We start from the raw sequence: 18,897 nt of genomic DNA, 5'->3' as shown, positions 1-18,897 counted from the left end.
CAGTAATCCTGCGGCCTGCGGCCTGCCAGCCCCCCCCCCCGCCCTGCTGCGCAGCTTTATTTAAATCCTAATCATGTTGATTTGGCGCCGGGCGGCGCCGGCCATCATGACCAGCAGAGTCCACTCCAGACGGTAGACCAATCAACATGACCAGCAGTCATCACCATCACAGCGGCGCCGCGCCTGCTGCCTGAGTGCCAGGCCCTGCTCCCTCGCCCTCACCTGGTGAGCAGAACTGTACTTACTGAGTCGTCCAAGTAGCAGGTGAGGTCCGACTACTCCCGCTACTTTGAAAGGCGGCGCGGGCGTAATAATCAACACCACCACCGACCGGGGTGAGGTGCGGGCGGCCTTACGGGTATGCTGGGGCGGGCGTGCGTGCCAAGGCAAAATTAAAACAGCGAATGGTCAATGCGCGCGCATTCAAATCTGCGCATGCGTCGCTGCCTCTGCCGCGCACAGCCCCAACCCCCGTAGACTACAGTGTCCCGCCCACCACTGATCCGCGGCCGCCCGGAAGGCAGTCTTGAAGACGAGGGAGTGAGGAGGAAAATCGGAGTCTGGGCAGTGAGTCAGTGTACTATTTACAGTTTCATTTTTACACATCAGTCAGCAACCAACCAGTACGGTATTAGTCTACTCTCCAGAGCTTAAAAAACAAAGTGACAGCAACACAGCAAACGCTCTCTCTGACGCACAACTCATTATAATATATCAATTACTGACGCAGGTGCACTCAATGCTGCCGTGACTGCTGGCCCGGCCCTAATAATTAGGTGCCGGTGCTAAGCACCGGCAAGCTCCGGCTCAAATTAAGCACGAGCAGTTTGCCATATCGTTGCAAACTCTCAGGGAGAGTAGTCTTGTCTTATCAGGCACGTATCCTTATTTGTCACCAGTTGTAGCGTCTTCCCCAGCCCACAAGCATGTTTGTATCTTAATCCTTTTTGCACATTTTGTAGCAGCCTTTCTTATACTGTGTCTAATGCAAGTTTAATTATGCCACACAGGAGCTGCTGTCAAGCAATACTTTAGCCTTCAACATACACTCATACACTGCACATTACATCATACTTCCCAATAACCACACCCTAACACCTCCCCGCATATTACATATTTCCCTCACAGAACCACAAGGGTCCTAGTGCGCATAACATTAATATGCTACACTTAGGAGGAACAAACACAAGATTGACAAGTGTAGACACAAACAAAAAGGCAAATGAGTGTGACAGGAAAGTCATTCAATGTTAAGCAATGGGTGGGCTGTAAGCTTCTGTATGTTCTTGATAGCCCATAATATGTCTCCAACAGATAGGCGAGACCTAAAATGACTGTTAAAGCTTGCCACACTATAATAACCCTTATTTCCCAACCGTGCTTGAGAATACAGCATAAAAAGATTTCTGTCATTTTTTTTTTTTTTGTGCAAATTTATATAGCTGGAACTCGACCAGAAGGTATTGCAGGGCTTTGCATGAGCACCGGTTAACTTACCCAAGGACACATTCATATTTTCTGGTAGGCACGGGGGGCATATTACCAAGACAGACGAAATGAAATTATCTCCACTTTTGCAGCCGTTTTCGGCCGCAAGGTGGTGATAATTTCATCGCCCTATTAGCCAGCTGTCGCTAACATCGGTTAGCGACAGCTTTTAGGTGATAGCGAGCGGTTTGGGGCCCACTTTGCACGTCAGCGATATTTATTGCTAATGACATGCAAAGTGGGCTTACCCAACCTGTTACCGACTGAAAGCAGTCGCTAACATCGCTATCGCCTATTATCAACGCAGGCGTAGCGATTAAAAAATATGCGCTAAGCGCAAATATCGCTGAAAACTAACGCCTGCTCAGACCAGTTCTTCACCTGTATATCCAATGGGATTTGGATATTCAGGTTAAGACCCTATTGGCGTTAATGCCTGAATATCGCTGGATTCCCAGCGATATTCACGCATTTCGCCGCTATCGCCGGATAATTTATCGCATTGGAGATAAACGTTGGTAATAGCACGTTATCTCTGCAATAAAATCCGGCGATGCGCGGCAATAAAAAAATGTCTCTAAGCTTATTTAGCGATAAATATCGCTAGTTGTTGATAATATGCCCCTCGGTGGTTAAGTGATTTGCCCAGTATCAGAGGATGTGGAGTCGACCCCGAGGCTCGAACCTTTGTTTCCCAGCTCCACGGTCGTCAGTCTAGCAGTCAGAACACATCCTCTCCCCATAATCTGGACAGTAGTTATTGGTGGCAATTTTGTAGATTTAAGAACTGCACGCAGGACCACGGGCAGTCAATATGCCCATGATCCTTCCGAGAGATAGGTTTGAAAAATCTCAACTCTTGTAATGCCAGGAGCAAATCTCACACGTGCATTTCTTGTGGCATTCGCGCAGAGTTCTACAGTATAATGTACAATGCATTTATTATGGTATAACGTAAACCTTTTCATAGTTCCATGTTGCCCTCATGTGTTGATTTGTAAAACTGCACTCTAGTCAAATTGTCTTGAGCTTGTCTTCGGAAAAAAATAACACAAGGCCGGGGACTTTGGCAATGTCCCAGTGGCTGGTCTGACGTAGCAGTTGTGTGGGCCATTTTCTGGCTGCTTGTGGGCCTCTTTATTGGTCTGGGGTGACGTTTTCTTTACTGTTGATTTCGCTGATAATCCACAAACATTGCCGGCAGCAAGCTCAAATCCATGCAGACTCCCATATCTTGCAATGCAAAGCGCGTATCCGGCAGGCTTTTTGCACAAGTTTAATACTGCCCTGATTTGGAAATATGAGCCACTTTTTTAGTTGTTTGATTTCATATGGGGGCCACTTTCCTTATTGTTCCCGGCCCTATTTTCTGTCCTAGACCGACCCTGATATTGTTTCAAAGAAAAGATTGTCCTGCATAAATATACTGTTTTTCTTCATTTAATTTCGAGCCGAAACACAGCAGTTATGAACATACCTATAACTAGGTTCCTCAAAATATAAGTGATCTTGGAAAACACATTATTGGATGAACAGGGCTAGAATAGTAAGCCTTCTCTAAAATTTGGAAAGTGGCTCTTGGTTTTCAAAGAACTCTATTAATACCTGTGTATATGCATTAGATTTTCTTTCTTTCTTAGATGTATGGAGCAATATTTGACTTCAGTTGTGTTTTTTAATAATCCTGGTTAGTTTCAGTATCGTGCACATGCTTCAAGGCTTATTTTATACCTGATTACATTCACTCAATTAGTAGTTCATGTGTGACACCATACCTTCTTTTGAGTTTTATAGTAGCAGATGATAGATGCAAAATGTTATGTATTATGACAGATACATATATATGCCCTTATACTGGGCACGTTAGGTTTGTGACTGTGGATTGTTTTTTTGCCAGAAATGTCCCGTTTCTCTCTGCTCAAAGAATTTTTATTAGATGTAGAGATAATGAATATCTCTTGAACCTTATTTGAAAAGACATTCATATAGATTCATCAAAGTGCCATTCTGCGAATTTCTAATAGCGAAAAATAGCGAATCGCAATTTGAAAATCGCAGAATGGCATTCATGAAGAAATGTGATTGAAAAATGTGAATCGCAATCGCCCGCAATTTCTGATTGCGAGTGTGCCACAATCGCTTAAATTTCGCAGAATCGCACGTTTTCCATGTTGAAATTGCGATTTCGCAATTAGCGAAATCGCAATTTGCGATCTCGCTAACTGCGAGATCGCAAAAACGGGAAGTCGCATTTCGAGGCCATTGATGACATCACAACCAGGAAGTAGGCTTTTCCCTCCCACAAACAGATCACCGAGCTAGACAGTGGAAGCAGCATTGTGAAGAGCTCAACAACAGTGATTTTGCAGCACCCCAGCAGGACACATACCACCAACATGTCCCAGGAAGCAGCAGGGAGCAGTGGCCAAGGAAGGAAGAGAAAAATAAAGTTCTCTGAACAAGAACTTGAGTACCTCATAGAGGGGGTCTGTCAGGACCATGGACGCCTCTTCGGCAAGGACTCCCGGAGGGTGCCAGAGGCAGACAAGCGCCGGATCTGGCTGTGCATCCGCGCAAAAGTAAATGCAGTCGGGGTGACCCAGCGGTCAATCGACGACTTGAAGAAGCGCTGGTACGACCTGTGAGGTCATGCAAAGGAGCGTATTGCGGAGAGGCTTGGGGAGCGAGTTGCCACCGGTGGAGGGGATCCAATTGCCACACCCAGCACTCCATTGGGGGACCTTGTCGAGGACACCCTCACACCAGAAGCCTGCGTGGGTGTTACTCAGCTGGACTCGACCCGACCCAGCCAACAATCACAAGGTAAGTGCCATGCGACTGTGACCCCGTCCTCTAACAATGCCCATGACTCCTGAGCTAGCAATATGACATCCCCAGTAATGCAGGCCATACACACATGAAATGCCCCAATGCATTGTTGTAGTTGTAGTGTAATCATAATTCCCCAGATAGCCCAACACAGCCAGACCTGTCAAATCAAAGTAATTCCAAAAGCCAGTCAGGGAAAGCAAGCCTGCATGCATGTAGCAACATCTCATGTGCAAGATACATATCATTAATCATGCACCCTTTTACATCACAGGTGCTGCCGACCAACCCAGTACTGACAGCGAGGCCCTACATATCGAAGAGTTACCGGAGGACTCCGAGGGTGAGGGCCAATCTGACCAACAACCAGGTCCATCCCAGCCACCTGCAGTGATTCCACCACCACCACCCCGTGTGGACAGGGCCACCCCTGCACCACAGGTGTCCAGCCACCGCCCCAACAGACACCCACAGCAGTTGTACAGGCCACACCACCAGCGGCTAGGAGGCAGACGAGGCGCACAGCCGGAGCAAGATCCCAGTCCAGCGGACTGAGACACCAGCAGCGTCAAGCCTCAACAGGCACAGGCAGGGCACTCCATCTACCTGATCCTGGCCTGGCCATTGAACGCCGCATGCTGGCGGTACACCAAACACAGGCGTGTCACCTGGCAGCGATACATCTTCAGGTGCAGAAGACTTCCCACAATGTCGGACAGATAACCGCAGCTGTCCGTGAAAATAGTCAGCTGCTGGTAGCCCAGCAGGACATGACCCACCGCCGCCACCGCCAACTACTGGCCCGCCTGTCGGCCCACACCAGGTCCAACCACATAGTAGGCAATGCTACATCGCAACTTTCACGCAGATCACTTGCCATGCAGGGGCAAATGGTACAGTGTTGCCTGGTTGTGGCCAGGTCACTTGAACAGCTAACAGCAGCAGTGCTCAGCATGCAGCCCACTGCCCATGGTGAACCAGGGGGGGGGGAGGTGACGAAGTCAGCGAGGTCGCGTCGACCAACAGCAGCATGTCCTTGACGCCGGTGCCTGAACGCCGCTGTAGCAGCAGGCCCACAGCAGGATCATGGGCCAACACCGTCCCTCAGGACCCTGAAAGACGACTTGGTGCATCTGGACGTAGGCGCCAGTGACACCTTGAACACTCTCTGTAGGGCCATGCTGGACACCTAAGCAAGCCTTCTACCCCTGCATGGGGAGGTATGAAGCAATACTGTCCTCATGTGACACCAAGGAAAGCAAAGGCCACATTATTGTGAATTAACAATAAAAATGTATGGTCTCACTTAACTCCAACTCATGTCATTATTACATTTGTCATGCATGAGTGCAGTGTTGTGTGAGGGGAATTGGTGCACTAGAAACAGTTAATAGTGATGTGGTTGCGGCGCCTGTGTCCTTCTGCAGGATTTTCCCCGGTTGCATGACGCACATGTGGAGGTGGGCGGTTGTCCCCTTCCGACTCACTGCCAGATATCTCCACTGGTATCCTGCGCTTGGTAACAATGTTGTGGAGTATTGCACACACGGCCACGATGCAGCAGCACACCTCAGGCGTGTATTTGATGGCCCCACCAGTCTTGTGAAGTATGCGGAAACGGCTCTTCAAAAGCCCAAATGTCCTCTCAATGCAATTTCTTGTGCGTATGTGTACAGCATTGTAACGCCGTTGCTGTGGTGTGGCAGGGTTGAGGTATGGGGTGAGGAGGTACTCACGGAGACCGTAGGCGCTGTCACCTGAAGGAAAGAAGCACAGGGTGAGTGCCTGTTCTGCGCAGATACATGATCACAGTGTACTATTTGGGGGCATGTGTACTTACCTAGTAGGTGTCCTTCGCCAAAGTCTCCCCTGGCCAGTCGTGTGTGCATGCCGCTGTGCCGGAATATGAAGGAGTCATGTGTGCTCCCCGGATATTGTGCCACTATGTCCGTGATGATTGTCTTGGCGTTGCACACCATCTGGATATTGAGGGAGTGGTAGGACTTGGGGTTGCAAGACATGTATTCCGTTTGTGCTGATGGGCAGATGTGGATGTGGGTACAATCAATGCATCCTATTACATGTGGGAATTGCGCGATGTTGTAGAACTGAAGCTTGGTGTCATTCAAGTCCTGTTGGGTGGTCGGGAATGAGATGTAGTGGTGTAGCCGGGTCAGCATTGCCTCCAGGAAACTCCTTAGGCAGCGGGACATGGTGGGCTGGGATATACTCCCTGCAACAGCGACTATCCCCTGGAAGCTTCCGGAGGCCAGTAGGTGCAGGCTGCACAAGACCTTGACATGGGTGGGCACGGCATTGGTCCTCCTTGTTGGGTGCTGCATCAGGGGGTCTAGGTCCCGGATCAGCTTGATGATCATTGCCCCATTCCGGCGGTACTTAGAGTAAATTTGCTCATCAGTTTGGCCCAGAAGGGTGACCCGCTGGTGGAATATTCGCTCCTGGATCCTGCGTCTGTTCCCTGCTGCTCGCTGTAGCCTTCGCCGCCTGACCACCATGTAGAGTCCTGGCATTGTGAGAGTCCTCATGCTCCAGCTGCGTATCCTTAAGTGTGTTTGGTCAGGCCTGCACCTGTTGGTAGTTTGTTAAAGTTTTTTTTTTTTTTTTTCCTTACTGGTTACCACCTGGTTTGGGTTCTCCTTAAATTGCGCGTCGCTAATAGCGAATTTCGGGGTTTTTGCATTTTGCAATTTTACTTGAATAGCGATAGCGATTATTTAGCGATTTCGCAAATTAATTCGCAGAATCCATGGTTTCTCGCAGTTTCCGATTAGTTAATGGCCTTCTTCCTGGATTCTGCGAATTACTTTGCGAAATCGCAATTTTTCTTTAGCGAATTCGCAATTTTAGAGTTTTCACTATCAAGAATTGCTTTTTTTCAAATTGCGATCGCAATTGCCAATTCGCAGCTATTGCGATCGCAATTTGGCTTCATGAATCTGGCTGAATTGTCTCACCTTCATGATTACTTAATTAATTCTGCATGAGAGTCTGCTGTTTGGTGGTGTTAGCTCCTGTATTTTTTCAATTGTACTTTTACCTAACCTTAGGTTTTGAAGAATTCATTTCATATTTTCATTTGCAATGGTTATGTAACTTATAATTTGTATTTCTCATTATTAATTCATTTATTTATTTATGTTGTCAGTACTCAGGAGATCGTCCTTTTATGTTACAGAACATGATTTTATCTTCAAAAAACTATTTCCATGGCAGTGATATTATCTTCAGCAATAGTACTTCCCAGTGAAACAAGTGGTTAGCTGATAATGTAAACACTCGAAATTCAAGGAAACGTCCGATTGTTTGTATATATATTTAACCTAATCATATTTCTTGTCATATTTTAATCCTTTCAAGATAAAAGTGCAGATAAAATATAAGGCTTGCATTGCACCTTTGAATCTACATTACCCGAAATGTGTATTAGGCCTGGTTTAAGTATGACTCTTTGCTTGTTTTCTTTTCAAACAGGGTCCAGTAGGCCATTGAAACCCCAGGATCCTGATGGAGATTTTGAAGAAGATGATACTGTAAGTTAATTTGGAATTTGGAATATTGATGATTGCACTCACTTACATGGTTTCTAGTTACATCATTTAACTAGAAATATAGATAAATTTGCTCCTTAACTATATATATATATATACTAGCAGCCCATCCCGACGTTGTCCGGGTGCTGCCGGCCAGTAGTATATTGTTTTGTAGGATTTCGTTTTGATAGCATTTCTTATCTGTGACAGGCCTGTGAAACGCTCCGATTCACAGTGCACTGCTGATGCACTTAAGAGTGCGCGTTCAGTAGTGTGTGAACTCGAGTTTCCCTGCTTTATTTTTCCTTGCAATATTATATAGCACAAACTCGACAACATAGCATGAGTACAATTTACATTACAGAAGAACACATTCTTTGTGGTTGGCACGGGGAGACAAAGCGATTTGCCTGGAATCACAGGATGTTGAGCTGATGCCGAGATTTGAACGTAGCTCCCCAGCTCTAAAGTTCGCAATTCTAGAACTTGTGGCGGGAGGTGTGTCTAAAAGTGTATGTCGGTGCTGGCCATCAATGAGAGAGACCTGTGCATTTTTCAAATGGGTGGTGAAAAAATATGAGTATGTTGCTGGAGATGTGGGCCGTCGTGCCACCAATGTACTTACCGGGGAGGGTAAACACCCATTATTCCGCAACTTTCTTTCCGCATACCATCACTCTGCATACTTTCATTACGAAAGTACCATGACTCCGCAATGCCATTATAACGCATGGCATTAACATTTTATATGCTTTTACCACGCATACATTTACAACGCAATTCGTTGTAAATGCATAAATGGTAAAAGCATGTGTTTTTTTGTGTTTGGATAAGGTAAGTATGGGTATAGGGGTATATGTTTTTGGGTACTGAGGTATATGTTTTGGGGTGTTTGGGTATTTTAAGGGTTCAGATATAGTTTTGGGTTATGGGGTACAGGGGTAGTTTTAGGGTTTAGGGATAGGTATGGGTTTTGGGGTACAGGGGTATATTTAGGGTTCAGGGCTATGTTTGGGTTTTGGGGTATAGGGGTATTTTTAGGGTTCAGGGGTAGGTTTGGGTTTTGGGGTGCAGTGGTATTTTAAGGGTTCAGGGCTAGGTTTGGGCTTTGGGGTACAGGGTTATTTTTAGGGTTCAGGGCTAGGTTTGGGTTTTGGGGTACAGGGGTATTTTTAGGGTTCAGGGGTAGGTTGGGTTTTGGGGTACAGGGGTATTTTAAGGGTTGAGGGCTAGGTTTGGATTTTGGGGTACAGGGGTATTTTAGGGTTCAGGGGTGGTTTGGGGTACAGAGGTATTTTTAGGGTTCAGGGCTAGGTTTGGGTCTTGGGGTACAGGGGTATTTTTAGGGTTCAGGGGTAGGTTTGGGTTTTGAGGTACAGGGGTATTTATATGGTTCAGGGCTAGGTTTGGGTTTTGGGGTACAGGGGTATTTTTAGGGTTTAGGGATAGGTTTGGGTTTTGGGGTACGGTGTATATATATAGGGTTAAGATGGGTTAGTGTTTAAGGGTGTTGGGGTATTTTAAGGAGTTAGGGTGGGTTAGGATTATGGGGTGCAGGGGTATTTAAAGGGAGCAGGGTGGGATTAGCACACGATATGAGACATGGCATGAAGGGCGGAACGTACCACACGCCCCCAGCGTTTGTCACGCCCCCAGCACACGCCCACAGCACAACGCAGACACTCCCACAAGGGACTACTTTGCTGGCACGGTTCTTTTACCTTTTAAATGTATATGGTGGGCGTCTGCATAGCCTATGTCCTTCTGCTGCAACTGCCCTTTCCAATGCTGTATTGGGTGTTGTGATTGGTGCTGTGGTTCCTGAGATTACCCACCTCAAAGGTTTGGGCTCTCTCTTTATTATATTAGTATAGATATATATATATATATATATATATATATACAACACACCTTCTCCTGGCCGGAAAGATGAGAGGGACACAGCGGAGCACAATGAGACAGTTTTGAATGATTATGCAGGTATGACGCGTTTCGCAAATCTCATTCCTTTTTCAAATACCAAAATTTAAATAGCTGGGTTGACTGCTTGTATGTTTGAAAAGAGTCCAGCTCCTCCTAAATAGGGTGCGCCCAAGTGACCTCCATGTTCTGAAGCACCTTCAGCATATGTTCGGAAACTGCAAGTCCCACAATGCGGCATAGTGTTATGCTGGGGAGGGTGATGCTTGAGGCCGTGAATGTCAAAAACACAATGAGTGAAAGGCCAATGTACCAACACGGTCAGGTGAAAAACGCAGCTTAGCTGTCCCACTTGCCCCTACTTCCAGCCACAGTTCCCTACCCCGAGCCAAACCGGAGACGATGGCGCAGTGTCCACGTCTCTCCATATAGTAGTGGACTGACGTTACCAGCAGTTCTTCTTTTCCCGTGAGTCTGATGGCGGTCCTCGGGGTCCAATCCCTCGGAAAAAACGAAAAGTGTTACCACTTGTGCCTTTGTTGCCGAGAACACTTGTTGGAAGGGTCCCTCTGCGTGTCAAGGGCCAACACGCTGAAAATACACCAACACACCTTCTCCTGGCCGGAAAGATGAGAGGGACACAGCGGAGCACAATGAGACAGCTTTTAATGATTATGCAGGTATGACGCGTTTCGCAAATCTCATTCCTTTTTCAAATACCAAAATTTAAATAGCTGGGTTGACTGCTTGTATGTTTGAAAAGAGTCCAGCTCCTCCTAAATAGGGTGCGCCCAAGTGACCTCCATGTTCTGAAGCACCTTCAGCATATGTTCGGAAACTGCAAGTCCCACAATGCGGCATAGTGTTATGCTGGGGAGGGTGATGCTTGAGGCCGTGAATGTCAAAAACACAATGAGTGAAAGGCCAATGTACCAACACGGTCAGGTGAAAAACGCAGCTTAGCTGTCCCACTTGCCCCTACTTCCAGCCACAGTTCCCTACCCCGGGCCAAACCGGAGACGATGGCGCAGTGTCCACGTCTCTCCATATAGTAGTGGACTGACGTTACCAGCAGTTCTTCTTTTCCCGTGAGTCTGATGGCGGTCCTCGGGGTCCAATCCCTCGGAAAAAACGAAAAGTGTTACCACTTGTGCCTTTGTTGCCGAGAACACTTGTTGGAAGGGTCCCTCTGCGTGTCAAGGGCCAACACGCTGAAAATACACCAACACACCTTCTCCTGGCCGGAAAGATGAGAGGGACACAGCGGAGCACAATGAGACAGCTTTTACTGATTATGCAGGTATGACGCGTTTCGGAAATCTCATTCCTTTTTCAAATACCAAAATTTAAATAGCTGGGTTGACTGCTTGTATGTTTGAAAAGAGTCCAGCTCCTCCTAAATAGGGTGCGCCCAAGTGACCTCCATGTTCTGAAGCACCTTCAGCATATGTTCGGAAACTGCAAGTCCCACAATGCGGCATAGTGTTATGCTGGGGAGGGTGATGCTTGAGGCCGTGAATGTCAAAAACACAATGAGTGAAAGGCCAATGTACCAACACGGTCAGGTGAAAAACGCAGCTTAGCTGTCCCACTTGCCCCTACTTCCAGCCACAGTTCCCTACCCCGAGCCAAACCGGAGACGATGGCGCAGTGTCCACGTCTCTCCATATAGTAGTGGACTGACGTTACCAGCAGTTCTTCTTTTCCCGTGAGTCTGATGGCGGTCCTCGGGGTCCAATCCCTCGGAAAAAACGAAAAGTGTTACCACTTGTGCCTTTGTTGCCGAGAACACTTGTTGGAAGGGTCGCTCTGCGTGTCAAGGGCCAACACGCTGAAAATACACCAACACACCTTCTCCTGGCCGGAAAGATGAGAGGGACACAGCGGAGCACAATGAGACAGCTTTTAATGATTATGCAGGTATGACGCGTTTCGCAAATCTCATTCCTTTTTCAAATACCAAAATTTAAATAGCTGGGTTGACTGCTTGTATGTTTGAAAAGAGTCCAGCTCCTCCTAAATAGGGTGCGCCCAAGTGACCTCCATGTTCTGAAGCACCTTCAGCATATGTTCGGAAACTGCAAGTCCCACAATGCGGCATAGTGTTATGCTGGGGAGGGTGATGCTTGAGGCCGTGAATGTCAAAAACACAATGAGTGAAAGGCCAATGTACCAACACGGTCAGGTGAAAAACGCAGCTTAGCTGTCCCACTTGCCCCTACTTCCAGCCACAGTTCCCTACCCCGGGCCAAACCGGAGACGATGGCGCAGTGTCCACGTCTCTCCATATAGTAGTGGACTGACGTTACCAGCAGTTCTTCTTTTCCCGTGAGTCTGATGGCGGTCCTCGGGGTCCAATCCCTCGGAAAAAACGAAAAGTGTTACCACTTGTGCCTTTGTTGCCGAGAACACTTGTTGGAAGGGTCCCTCTGCGTGTCAAGGGCCAACACGCTGAAAATACACCAACACACCTTCTCCTGGCCGGAAAGATGAGAGGGACACAGCGGAGCACAATGAGACAGCTTTTACTGATTATGCAGGTATGACGCGTTTCGGAAATCTCATTCCTTTTTCAAATACCAAAATTTAAATAGCTGAGTTGACTGCTTGCATGTTTGAAAAGAGTCCCGCTCCTCCTAAATAGGGTGCGCCCACGTGACCTCCATGTTCAGAAGCACCACCCCTTCAGCATATGTTCGGAAACTGCAATTCCCACAATGCGGCATAATGTTATGCCGGGCGGGTGATGCTTGAGGCCTTGAATGTCAAAAACACAGTGAGTGAAAGGCCAATGTACCAACACGGTCAGGTGAAAAACGCAGCTTAGCTGTCCCACTTGCCCCTACTTCCAGCCACAGTTTTCTACGCAGGGCCAAATCGGAGACGATGGCGCAGTGTCCACGCCTCTCCATATAGTGGTGGACTGACGCTTCCAGCAGTTCTATATATGAATGTATGCATGTATGTATGGATAGATAGATAGATAGATAGATAGATAGATAGATAGATAGATAGATAGATAGATAGATAGATAGATAGATAGATAGATAGATAGATAGATAGATAGATAGATAGATAGATAGATAGATAGATAGATAGATAGATCGATCGATAGATAGACAGATCTTTTTCTATATTGGCTTACTTGCTGGGGATGATAACTGGTTCTCCTCTTCTCTCTGTGGTGATACAAGTTTTCACATGCAGCTACATACACCTTCGTAATCTTGTCAGTCTGTCCTACTTAAGGGTACTCGGTTGCTTTCCTATATCAGAGTTTATTTTAACAAAGGTACTAATCCAAGGAGGCTGAAGTCAGGGAAGACATTAGGCTAAACAAAATGGAGGATTTTTACGAGTATCTGATGGCTCCCTCTGCAAGACATTCCGCCATGAATACCCCATGCATGTATTTTCTTTATCATGTGGCTCAGATGCCGTTTGGCAGGGATTACAGATTCCCAGACATTTGTTCTATCCAAGATTGCTTCAGCAAGGATGGTAAGGATGCATGTGCTTTAATGAATACAGGAATGTACTTTGTCCAAACGATCAGTGACAAAAATATATAAGATCATCCACAACTTGGTTCACCTCTGTCACCCCCTCATCCTCCTCACACCTCCTTGAAAGTAACTTTGGTGCGAAGGGTATGAGGAAAGGCTTATTTTTACCACATGTTCCACCTATTCCTAAGACTCACTGTCAAGCTACATATGCCCTCTTCGAAAAGAAGAAGTGTTTTGTTGCTCAGTTGGCATTACTGAGATTTTAGTACATCAACTGTTGATATCTGCAGAGGTTTTCCGCAGTTCCACAAATGTGGGATTCAAGACATAAGGACATTTTCCGCACTTACATCTGAAAAAAGTCATATGTTTACAAAGCCCACGTTTTCTGCATCACACTGCAAAGCTTGCTTTTAATTGAAAATCTTATATTACAAAAACGAATTCACTAACCTCCATGAAAACATTTGATGTGTATAACCTGTAGTGCCCATTCATCTTTCAGCTTATTCAATATAGCTGCCCCAAAAGAAAGCTGCAGTTTCTATCGTTAGTAAATTCTGGCTCGCCACCTTCACTTCAGCTGGGGGGAGAAACTTGCTCTCAGCCTCCAAACCACATATACCTGTGAATAGATCCCTCAACACAATGGTCTTTTGAAAAGGAAGACCTTTCCCAGTAGAGTCGACCCAAACCCAGTTTAGGAGAAAGCATATATGGAGCTTTAGATGCAGAGATGTAGGAGATACTCAGTCAGTCAGAGTGAGGCAAGCAAAAGGTAACTAATAATAATACCAGAATTTGTAAAGCGTGCAGCTACCTCAGACGAGGTGTCCCGGCGCTGGGGGCCGTCGGGAAGATTAAGCGAGCTATTGCCCAGAGTCACAAGGTGCTGGGCTAACCTGCCGCTGGCACCAGGGATTGTACTGTGAGCCCCTGTGTTCCTGAGTCAGCTGCCCTGGCCGCTGCACCATACTTCTTCCCAGATTAACTATTGTCTATTTTACCGAATCTTTAATTCCGATTCTTAACAAATCGCATTTTGCGATTCAGTACATGAAATGTACTATTGCGTAAATGTTCCTATTAGCTGTTTCTTACGATGAACGTTCTAAAAATATTGAATTGCTAAAAGCAATTTCTACATGGTTACAAACATATGTCATCACAACCAGGAACATGGATTGTGCTGTTCACATTGTCCAGGAAGGAAATTGCTCACTCATCCCAGCCAGCCAGTCAGCCATAAGATCCAGATCTATAAGGGAACCCTCTTGCTAGGCAGGAAAAGTTAACTTCAGGATCTTGTAAATGGGAACAGAAAATCCAGAAGTTTGTCCTAGCAGCTCTTGCAGGAAAGTTCCTACAAAAGTTGTCGTTTTTACATCTCTCGGGTTGAAAATGTAACAGGAAGATGTAGGAGCCTCAATTTCTTTCTGCAGCAGGACCACATTTATATCCATAGAGAAAAGCAAATACTCAATTAGCAGGGGGCATATGGTGTGAAGCCACTGTAAGAGATCTCAGTAAGACCTGCGGGAACACAGGTTTTCAGTAAGATTCTAGCAAGAAAGAACTGACTTGTCACAGGTGTCCTAAATCACAACCGTCTTGAAAGGGATTTCCTGTGCTGGGTTCCTAGCCCAAAAGAACCCATGCTGTACTGAGATGAGCCCTAGTGGGAGCAGGTGAATGCCCAACTTCTCCATAGGCCTGACAGAGCTCCTGTGCTTAATTTGCGGAAAAAGATAAACACAGGCTTAGATGCTCAATAAAGCACAACATGTGTTGTGGAACTGCAGAGTGAAAACAGATAGCAGACAGCCTCAATGTACTTGGAGTCAAATAAAACAGCACATATCAGAAAAAAGTGCAAATGACACCACCACAGCAGAATCAATAAATAATGAGAGAGGAAATCATCTAAGGTTGCTGAGCAGCAAAGACAGTCGAAGATTGGATACTGCCATGAGACGGTATTGGAATTATTGCCTGTCATTGGTTTGTTTGGTCATATGCTTTGTAGTACAAGACACAAACTGATTCTTGGGATATTAGGCTTTGCACTTATACTGTTTTGAGTGCAAGGTAAACATGTTACATTTGTTTGCTGATGCTATGCAAAGAAAGATGGAAAAATAATCCTCACCCCCGGTCCTGGCACAGAATCTAGTCTCTGATATTTCATATAAGTATAGAGGCATTTCCACAGTCAGTAGAAACATTGTATTTTCTGCTTCAGGGCACACTCATTCCTCATAAAAAATATTAAGACATGTTTTATGTTTTTGCCAGGTAATTTACTTGAAAAAAACCTTTTGCTTAGGAAATGCATAATCTAATGTTAGTTTTACTTTGCTCACTTAACATTTTAGAAATGTGAAAGCAGTTGTTAATATGAGCTGTATCCTAACAGCCTTTCTCAAAACATTTAACAAAGGCTTACATTCTTTTTAAATAAAGTTGATTTTATTTTTGAATATACATTTTTGAAATGTGGAATAGACCATTATTAGAGTACAATGACTTTCAACATTCGTCTAAAATTTAAAACTCAAACTTATAAAGACAGACATAGTGTGTCTGATGCCTTATTTGTTCAGTGCTATGATGTCAGTTTTAGTTTTGTGATATATATATATATATATATATATATATATATATATATATATATATCTTCTCCGGTAGGACGGGGCTCAAACTTGCGGCGGTCCTGAACGGATCCTGGAAATCCTTAAAATTACCACACTTATTTCTTGTTCAAAAGAATAAGGTTCAGGACGCTTCCACAGTGCTCAAGTGCTGTTTATTGCAGATACGATAGCCTCGGACCGACGCGTTTCGCCTTTACGGTTTTTCACGGTAAGGAAAGAAATGTTACAGTTCCGTATTCATACAATCGTGATTTAGACATAGAAAGAGAATCTGCATGTCACTTCACAAAAAAGTACATGGGCACCATCTTTAACTGGTTTAATGTTAGGCATAATGTATCAATAAAGTTTTGTTTGCCAAACTGCAATTACAATCCATTACAGTTTAAAAATTATTGTATGCAAACAATCAAATATACAATTTTATACAAATAACGTTTGTGCTAATGCCAATATTATAAATGACTGTCACTGCTGTACAGACAACATTGTATGTAATTTCATATCTGTGAAAATCGAGTCAGTACTCGTCAATTCAATTACATTTTTTAACATGATTCTGTTACATCACAGCAAGAAGTATGTTGCAAGTCCAATCCTGCCACAGAGGGCATATCGCATCCAGTATTAATTTGTACTGATACTATATTATATCTGCTCCCTAAACTGCATAACACCCCTGTTAATCCAACTGGTAGACCAATAGTATCCCCATAGGTTCACATTTAGAAATGACATCAAAATATATAGATTTCTTTCTAAGACCTTTTGTGATTGCTTTACCGGCATACTGAAGAGATACCATGCACTTTTTGAACATTATTGATGGACTCCAATGGGAACCTGATTACTTATTGATTACTCTTGATGTGACAAGTTTATATACATCAATCAGGTATGATTTGGGGATACAAGCAGTACGTCATTTCCTAAAAGCTAGATCAATATCTCTGTTACATCATACGGAGATGTTGCTAGAAATGATACAATACTGTCTACCCAATAACTTTTTTTACTTTGATGGGAAAGTGTACAAACAGATTCAAGGATCAGCAATGGGCACATCCCATCCCCCAGGGCCTGACACCTATTTTATAATTTTTCCGAGGCCATTTTCAGCCCGGAGACCCCATCCCCCGGGCCATGGCTAGTATTTTTATTTTAAAAAATTATATTTGAAGGGGGGCTACGTGGCCCCACTCAGCAGGCCATTTATGGCCCCCGGGCCCCCATTCCTTTTTAAAAAAAGATTTTGAGGGGAAGGGGGCCACATGGCCCCCCTTGCAGGTCACCGCATCTCCCGGGGCCTGGCCATCCTTCTTTTTATTTATTTTTTCCGAGGGGGGCTGCGTGGCCCCCTCCTCAGGCCAATTATGGCCCCAGGATCCCATCCCCGTGGCCGGCCTCCCTTTGATTTTCTTTTTTTAGGGGAGATGGGCCACGTGGCGCCCCTCCCGGGCCACCTCTGGCCCCGGGGACTCCAACCTCCAGGGCCGGCCCTAGCTGTTGGGGACCCCAATTCCCCCACAGTCCCGCCGGCTCCCCGCCTCCTGCGGGAGTCAGCATTACTTTTCCACACGGGGAGCTGCTGACATGCAGCTCCTGTGTGGAAAAGAAATCTGCTTTGGATTTCCAAAGCAGTGTTTGCTATGGCAAGGCGGGAGCCAATCTCCCACCCTGCCATAGCAAACAGCAGTGTCCCGGTGGTGGGCATCCCAGGACACTGCAAGAGCCGGCCCTGGGGAGTGGTGGTCCCCAGGGCCATGAAGGGCTCCAGGAGGGGGCCGCGGGCGCCCCTCCCAACTAGTGCACAGCCCCGGAGAGGTGGCAGTCCCCAGGGCTCGTTACGGACCCCCGCATTTGCATATTAGTGCTCTGGGGATGTGGTGGTCTCCAGAGCATGTGGGGGCTTGAGCCCCCCGCCATAGGTTTATTGTATTTTTTATTTTAAAGCCCCGGGCAGCGGGGGGGGCCGTGTGCCCCAGCGAATATTTAAGAGAAGCCCCAGGGGCTTGGCGGACCTTGGATGCCCCCACACACATTAAAAAGCCTTTGTCAAATCATATATAAATATATATTCAGCTCCAAAGGTTGTCCACGTGGTGAGTAGCACTCCATCAGCAGCTTTGTTTATGACCCGCTTGTATGAGCCGCTCCATATTGGAATTGCCTGACGCATTTCGAATATCCATATGCTTCTCTTCAGAGGCTTGAACGGAGACGGTGTGTGCGAACGCAGAACCCAATTCGCCATTTTCATATTTCACACCCACCAATGGGACGCTCTAATGAGACTGTGCATTGTGGGAAATGTGGTCTGGATAGCACACAGATCATGTCCTGTATGGACTGTATGCAATATATATTGGGGGGGCCCCCGATAAAATGGAGTCTTTTAGTGAATATTGAATCGAGGGGGCATTATCCGCTCTCTTTTGTACACCAGCTCAAATGGATTTCCGTAGCAATGTGGCAGCATGAGATGGAGAAAGGGAGATGAGAGGGGCAAAACCTCTCTTTGGCAACACCGCAAGAAAAGCATTATTATTAGCATTGTGGGACATTTATTGTGACATTTGATAACAGTTACGCCACTAAAGCTAAATATATACTTTTCGGATGAAACAACGAGTTCATTCTGAAACCTGTAGTGTCGAACTGAAGACACGTGACTGCATGGAGATTAAATAGCACTCACCTGTGACCAAGGCAAAGAGAACGCCGAAACGCGTAAGGACTTTGAGTGTTTCCTTGACCTACGATGTGGACGAATAAAAGTCAGCTGCTATGGAAGTCAGTGTTGGGCTCATTTCTTTCTGTGGCAAAATTGCAAATCTCCGGGATCTCCATTCCCGGTACTGAGCCCGCCCTGCAGGATTGGGGGCCCCCGGTAAAATGGAGTCTTTTGGTGAAAATATATAATACTGGCGGTCACCAGTAGGTAGA

At 45.9% G+C, this 18,897-nt stretch overlaps 1 protein-coding gene across 1 annotated transcript in view; it reads left to right on the top strand.

The window, feature by feature from the left end:
* Positions 1–18,897, top strand: part of AHNAK2 (AHNAK nucleoprotein 2) — a 432,971-nt gene that overhangs the window by 244,458 nt on the left and 169,616 nt on the right. Inside the window, exon 2 of the mRNA XM_078662300.1 lies at positions 7,810–7,868. Within this exon, the coding sequence (XP_078518426.1) occupies positions 7,810–7,868 (59 nt within the window). The remainder of the gene's footprint in view (positions 1–7,809; positions 7,869–18,897) is intronic.

Source organism: Lissotriton helveticus, chromosome 9 (assembly GCF_964261635.1).
Source record: "Lissotriton helveticus chromosome 9, aLisHel1.1, whole genome shotgun sequence".
NCBI classification, from domain to species: domain Eukaryota; kingdom Metazoa; phylum Chordata; class Amphibia; order Caudata; family Salamandridae; genus Lissotriton; species Lissotriton helveticus.
Note: the sequence above shows the minus strand (reverse complement) of the source record. Positions and strands in the feature narration are given on the sequence as shown.